The sequence below is a fragment of the Poromitra crassiceps genome (assembly GCF_964638095.1).
Source record: "Poromitra crassiceps genome assembly, chromosome: 13".
In the NCBI taxonomy this organism is placed as follows: Eukaryota; Metazoa; Chordata; class Actinopteri; order Beryciformes; family Melamphaidae; genus Poromitra; species Poromitra crassiceps.
The window spans coordinates 6,904,995-6,912,494 of NC_139644.1; the positions used below are offsets into that span (position 1 = coordinate 6,904,995).

Here is a 7,500-nt window from a genome sequence, read left to right on the forward strand (position 1 = left end):
AGTGGCATAACTAAAAGATTAGCCCAAACCATTTTAAAGAGTTGAATTGGCTCCCTGTTTAAGGGAGAGTTCAACAGTTAAAACTTATCATGCTCTATAAAATGTTACATAATCGTATTGTCAGTTTGTTCGGGACAATCATGGCCTGGATGCGAGGGCAAATATTTCAAACTGGAAACAACTCAACCTAAAAAGCAAAGTTGGGAGAAGTATGTTCCTCTACACAGGAGCCCGGAACAGGAGCCCCGACTGACCAGAGGAGGCACTAGTGCAGCGACCAGGACACATACGATCAATCCGGCTTCCCACCCGCAGACACAGCCAATCGTGCCTGTAGGGACGCGCGAACCTGCAACCCTCGAGTTTGTAGGCAGGGAATCTACCACTACACTACCCGGACGCCCCGGCAGATAGCTGATTTCTAATGAAAGAGACCAAACTCGGAATCGGTTTGCATTGAGCTGCATGGTGAAGTGAAGCAGACCTGTTCTCTCTCCAGACAGCCACAGACTGGACCTGGACGAGACACACTCTGCCCACCAGTTGGCCTCTGAGTCAGATACAGACTCTGCCCACCAGGTGGCCTCTGAGTCAGATACAGACTCTGCCCACAAGGTGGCCTCTGAGTCAGATACAGACTCTGCCCACCAGGTGGCCATCGTGAGGGACGATGGCATCGTCATTGAAGGGGGTGGGGGGAATAATTAATTATTTATTAAGTCACTGCGGTGCTGTAATGCCATTTGGCTACACCGCTGCAATGTGTTCACATTAACAACAGGACAGCTGAGCTCTACAGACCAGCCGGCTTGGATAGGCTACTAGTAGCCTCTGTGCTAACAGCACAGAGCCAGGCGACTGAAGCAGTGGGGCTCTCACTACCAGCAATTTGAACGGTGCAAAACAAATAACGTTAACGTTACAGATCCTCACCAACAACGTGTGTGTGTGAATGTAACTAGCTAGCAGAAAACTGACTGAATTACTGACTGATATAACGTTAGATTCGCGTGGGCTTTTGAACCTAATGAGAGAGTTGAGGAGCAATGACTGATGAGTCTCGCATTGAGGCTACAGCTGCTATATCTATGGAGCGACTCCAACTTTCACTTTGGAAACAGGCGAGTTAAATTCACAGTTGAAGACTTGTACTCACTTTGGGTTGAAAACAGGAAAGAGAGAAAGTTTCTTCTTTGTCTTAAAAAGTTTTCACAACAACACAACTGACTTCTCACACGCGGGGGACGCCCCGGTGACATTAAACAAGCGCAAACAGTTCAGAGAAGCAGTATAGCAGAGGAGGAGGGGGAGGGGAGGCTTCTCTGAACTGAACTGGGTGCGCTTGTTTAATGTCGCCCGTGCGTCCCCCGCGTGTCACAGTAAGTGGACTTGGCTTTTTTATTATTAAAACTGCACAATTTTAATTCAAACAAATAATTAATTACGATGATCCGATGTAGAAGGCTCAGAGGTCGATGGGGGGTCGGCCCATCACGATGGTCGATGCCATCGTCCATTGTGCCAACCCTACTGCCCACCAGGTAGCCTCTGAGTCAGATACAGACACTGCCAACCAGGTGGCCTCTGAGTCACATATGCATACAGCATGAATTGAATATTTTGGCAGAGAGTACCAGGGGAAAACTGGAGGGAGAACCTTTTTTAGGAACATTTTAATGAAGTCATCTGCACAACCTCAACACACTCTTTCCTCTCTCTCTCTCTCTCTCTCTCTCTCTCTCTCTCTCTCTCTCTCTCTCTCTCTCTTAGCTATACTTTCAGACCGGGAGACTTTAATGAGATAGCTTTTATTTTAATATTTTAATGAACCCATATGTATATTAAAACTCTCCCAACTCCCTCTTCTCTTTCGCCATGGCCAATTAGCCTCTTGGTGTACTCTCTCTCCCTTTCTCTCTCTCTCTCTCTCTTTCCCTCTCTCTCTCTCTCAATCTGTCTGTGGTGCTCTCATTTTTTCACCTTTATGTATGTATGAATGTATGTATGACATGATGTAACACACACTAACTTGCCAATCTCTGAACTTGCACAACACACGCACACGCACACACACACACACACACACACACACACACACACACACACACACACACACACACACACATACACCTACCTCCTGGTTTTGTCTTATGGAACACAATGCAAATGTACTAATTGCTAAACTCTCCCCCCTCACTCTCTCTCTTTCCCTCGTCCTCTCTCCCACTCCCCTCTCTCTCCCTCTTGCCCCTCTATCTCTCTTTTTCTCTCTCTCTCTCTCTCTCTCTCTCTCTCTCTCTCTTCAGTGCCATCGTTCTGGGGTCTGGTGAACTCGGCGTGGAACTTGTGTTCCATGGGGAAGAGGCAGTCGCCCATCGACATAGAGACCAGTCACATGATCTATGACCCATACCTGACGCCACTGAGGCTCAACACAGGACGCAGGGTGAGACAGACAGACAGACAGACAGACAGACAGACAGACATACAGACAGACAGACAGACAGACAGACACACATGTTTTCAATTAAGGCACAACCATGACTGTCCTTCTCTAAGGATACAGTGGACACCTTTTATTTTAAAAAATTACTGAGGAGAAACTATGACAGAAACGATTTTTAAATTCCTCCTGGCTGTGTTGAGCTGCACCAGACTCAGGAGGCTTCACACCCAGAAACACGCCATGAGTGAGTGATTTGGGTTTGTTATGTGACTTGTGGCAGGTTAGACGTGCATGATGTGATACAGCACATTTCAAGATGTGTTTAACTCAGTTTCTCTCAGGCTCATTCAAGTCCAAACAGCAAAGAAAACACCTGCAGTCTCCTCATTCATCACTGTGAACGAGAAGCCGCCAATCGCACAGTTGGATCAGAATACTAATAATAAGTAATACACTTTAATACTTTGAAAGAAGGTCCGTTCACTGCTTCATATTAATATGCACATCCAGGAATCTGTCCTCTGCCGTGGACGTTTTGCGTTATCTGGTTTCTGCTTGCAAACACGATGCAGCAGAAATCTTTAAACCCGTATCCGAGGCTGGATTCTTCCCTCAAGATGAGAATCATGTGATCTGTTTGGCGGTGAACAACACAACATGTGCTGTGGTTTAAAATGAATCAGTCAATCAATCAATCAATCAATCAATCAATCAATATATGCATTGACATTTAAACGTATATTAATTCATGTTACCTATTTTAGTACTTCTGCCTTGATATATTTCAGGGACTTTACCGCTACGCTACCCTGACTGAAAAATGCCATTTTACTGTCAGAATGTTCAGACGATATGTGGCTTTGGGAAAATGGGCCCAATATTTACGTTGATGACTATGAAAGAATCTGAGATCACATTCACATCTCCCATTGATTCCAATAGACTCAGGGCCTGCTGCTTGTCTCCTATAAGAATAGAGTCAGGGCCTGCTGCTTGTCTCCTATAAGAATAGACTCAGGGCCTGCTGCTTGTCTCCTATAAGAATAGACTCAGGGCCTGCTGCTTGTCTCCTATAAGAATAGAGTCAGGGCCTGCTGCTTGTCTCCTATAAGAATAGACTCAGGGCCTGCTGCTTGTCTCCTATAAGAATAGAGTCAGGGCCTGCTGCTTGTCTCCTATAAGAATAGACTCAGGGCCTGCTGCTTGTCTCCTATAAGAATAGACTCAGGGCCTGCTGCTTGTCTCCTATAAGAATAGAGTCAGGGCCTGCTGCTTGTCTCCTATAAGAATAGACTCAGGGCCTGCTGCTTGTCTCCTATAAGAATAGAGTCAGGGCCTGCTGCTTGTCTCCTATAAGAATAGACTCAGGGCCTGCTGCTTGTCTCCTATAAGAATAGACTCAGGGCCTGCTGCTTGTCTCCTATAAGAATAGAGTCAGGGCCTGCTGCTTGTCTCCTATAAGAATAGACTCAGGGCCTGCTGCTTGTCTCCTATAAGAATAGACTCAGGGCCTGCTGCTTGTCTCCTATAAGAATAGACTCAGGGCCTGCTGCTTGTCTCCTATAAGAATAGAGTCAGGGCCTGCTGCTTGTCTCCTATAAGAATAGAGTCAGGGCCTGCTGCTTGTCTCCTATAAGAATAGACTCAGGGCTTGCTGCTTGTCTCCTATAAGAATAGACTCAGGGCCTGCTGCTTGTCTCCTATAAGAATAGAGTCAGGGCTTGCTGCTTGTCTCCTATAAGAATAGACTCAGGGCCTGCTGCTTGTCTCCTATAAGAATAGACTCAGGGCCTGCTGCTTGTCTCCTATAAGAATAGACTCAGGGCCTGCTGCTTGTCTCCTATAAGAATAGAGTCAGGGCCTGCTGCTTGTCTCCTATAAGAATAGACTCAGGGCCTGCTGCTTGTCTTCTATAAGTGGGCGTGGCAGTAGCGAAACCTACGTGGCACAGATACAGGAAGTGACTGGAAGTTGAAAGTCTCTGCCTCTGTCCAGCTGCAGCGCCCTTCAGCCATCGAGGTGGAACGGCCTTATTTGGGCAGAAGATTTACGGCAGACTTTGTAGGAAATAGCCGTAGAAGAGTTCCTTTAACGTTTAGCAAGAGATTTGAAAAAGTGTCAACATAGGACATAAAGCATGCCATAAACCATGAAGGTAATCATCATTCACAGTTCATTGTGCAATAATCCTGTCAACATTATCAATTTGCCGCTAACGTAATAAAATGCACCTTACTTTTCCCTCCCCGTTAATATAATAACTCTGACATTACGTGGGTTTTATTACATTTCTGTCAGGAATCATCCTGTCATTAGCTCAACCATTTATTACAGTTTGCCTTGGCAGCAGGGTTCTACTCGCAGACCTGCTGCAGTGACACAGAATCACAGACAGAGGTGTGATCAAGTCCAGTCTGCTCCAGTCCCAAGTCAGTCTCAGGTCTTACAAGTCTCAAGTCAAGTCCCAAGTCTAAATGTAGAACAGCAAGTCAAAACAGAACAAAATCAAGAGTCCGGTATCAATCTTCAAGAAAACTAAATATCTGGACTGGTCAACTTTCTGTCTGTATTCCGACTCATCTCCGTCTGTGATGAGCCCTATGAGGGTGGTATCGTCTGCGAACTTCAGGAGCTTGACGGACTGGTGACTGGAGGTGCAGCTGTTGGTGTACAGACCGAAGAAGTAGGGAGAGAGGACACCGCCCTGGGCAGCGCCGGTGCTGATGGACCGAAAGTCAGTGATACTACTAAGATACTAAGATACTGATACTAAGATACTGATGTTATCAGACATGATAGACATTAAAAAAAATATGAATCATACAAACATTCAATGATCATGATTCAAATGTTACAGGACCATTTGTCATAAACATGAGTCTTACTTTTTGAAAATCAATGTTGTGAGAGTTTAAAGTCGAGCTGAACTCATAAATGACTTTTCTTTTCTTTTAGTTCAAATACCTGGGTATGCAGTGCACCTATTTAATAATGTATGCAAACAAAATCACAAAAGTGTAATTTCTTTAGTTTTTCACACTTTTTCACATCAAAAGTTAATTTTTCAAGATTTCATTGACAACAGTAATGTACAGTTTGCTGACGTCACCCAGTACTAGAGTTGCTCCGATCGATCGGCACGTGATCGGAATCGGCCGATTTGGCCTTTTTCGGCTTTGATCGGAGTTATCAAAAGTGCCGATCAAACAAGGCCGATCAGAATGACACAAAATCTGCAAGAACTACTACCAGAGACGTTTCAATATAGAGATAGTGCACTCCCAGGCTGCCAAGTAGTATTCTTCCGGTCTCCTAAAGGGCAGCTTGTGATTGGCTGTCTCTCCGTGTCATGAAGCTTCATTGGCTCCCAAGTTTCCTTAGGGGGCGTGGTGGTAGTGGCGAAAAAGTGTTTGGAAGTTGCACTCTCTCTATAGCGAAAGCAGCTTGGGCGAGAACAAACCCATGGAACAAACAGCACAGCAGCTAACATGGCGTCGCCTGTCTGGCAATTTTACAACTTGTTGGAGAAGGACAACAAATTTGCCGTTTGCATTGTGTGCTCAAAGGAGATACCGCGTGGAGGAACGCAGCAGAAGAGTTTCAACACTACGAACCTCATAAGACATTTGAAGGTTTCCCACGTCAAGGAATTTGAGGAGTTTACAAAGTTGGCGAGCGCAACTCACAGGCGGGGATTGCAACGGCTGAATCATGCACGTCGTCATTATTACTACCCACTGGGAGTGGAGCCGGAATTGTGCAAGATACGGATAACAGAAAGGATATTGATTTGGTCCGTAGATCGAGTCATCAAGTTTCCAAATCGCTCGCGCACTCATTCCACTGTGAACAACATGCCTCCTCGCCAGGAGCTCTGCTCGGACCCGACGCGTTATTATGCTGCTTTATGCTGAAGAAAGAGAAAGAGCGTGCAGCAACCCAAATGCCACTCAATCAGCTAACGCTAACTGTAACAGAGACATTGAAACGACAGCAACCCTACAGCAACGACAGCAAGAAACGAAAATAAATAAATGCAAAGCTAATGGAATTCATATGTCTTGATCAGCAGCCGCTGTCTGTTGCGGAAGACCTCGGGTTCAAACGCCTCATGTCCTGCTTGGATCCACGTTACACGCTGCCAGGACGTAAATATTTAACTGACGTTTGCCTGCCGGAATTATACCAAATTGTGTACAAGCACATCGAGAGCCTTATGAAAGACAACACCACGTCAATCAGCTTCACGACTGACATTTGGAGTTCGAGTGTCTGTCCTATGTCCATGCTGAGCCTAACTGCGCAGTTTATTGATGAAAAGTTCGACCTGAACAAAGTTGTACTTCATTCACAAGAGTTTTCTGGGTCACACACCGCGGAGGCTATCGCTGCAGCTTTCACAGACATGTTCCAAGCTGTGTTGGTGCACATGTTGTGTACATAGTATTATATTTTTTGTTTTATAAGACTGTATTTATTTTTCCACAGGAAAGCTACAGTATACAGTCTACTCTGTAAGCTCCAAGTTGTCTAAGAGAGTGTCTCTAGAGAGAGTTGCATGTTGCCTTAGCCTGCAATAAAACGGATGTCAATTCATGATACTTTCTCATCTCCTAATTTTAATACTTAATATACAATGTCGATGTTGTTAAGAATAATTAAATATATGAATAATGCGACACAATAAATAGAAGGCTTGAATTGATGGTGATCGGTGATCGGCCATATCGGGATCGGCAGATACTGCTTCCAGTGATCGGTGATCGGTGATCGGCCTCAAAAAAGCTGATCGGAGCATCTCTACCCAGTACTATCAAATTTCTACCCCATTTCAACCAATCATATCACGACATGCAGCTGTCAATCAAATCTTCATTTCAGGATAATTTTCTCTTCCAAATGAAGTAGAAAATGGCGCCTAGTGCCTGTCATCTGTCAGAATTCCTATCCCATAAACTAACTACTAACTTGGCCAATTGTTAGAAACATGAACACAAAACAAAAACTATAATCTCTAAGAATGCAAACAAATGTAAGTGGCTCGTTAAAATGCA

General features: G+C 44.8%; 1 protein-coding gene across 1 annotated transcript in view; it reads left to right on the forward strand.

The window, feature by feature from the left end:
- Positions 1-7,500, forward strand: part of LOC310787902 (carbonic anhydrase-related protein 10-like) — a gene marked incomplete at both ends in the record, with an annotated part of 140,747 nt that overhangs the window by 81,220 nt on the left and 52,027 nt on the right. The window contains one exon of the mRNA XM_083649356.1: positions 2,307-2,446. Within this exon, the coding sequence (XP_083505482.1) occupies positions 2,307-2,446 (140 nt within the window). The remainder of the gene's footprint in view (positions 1-2,306; positions 2,447-7,500) is intronic.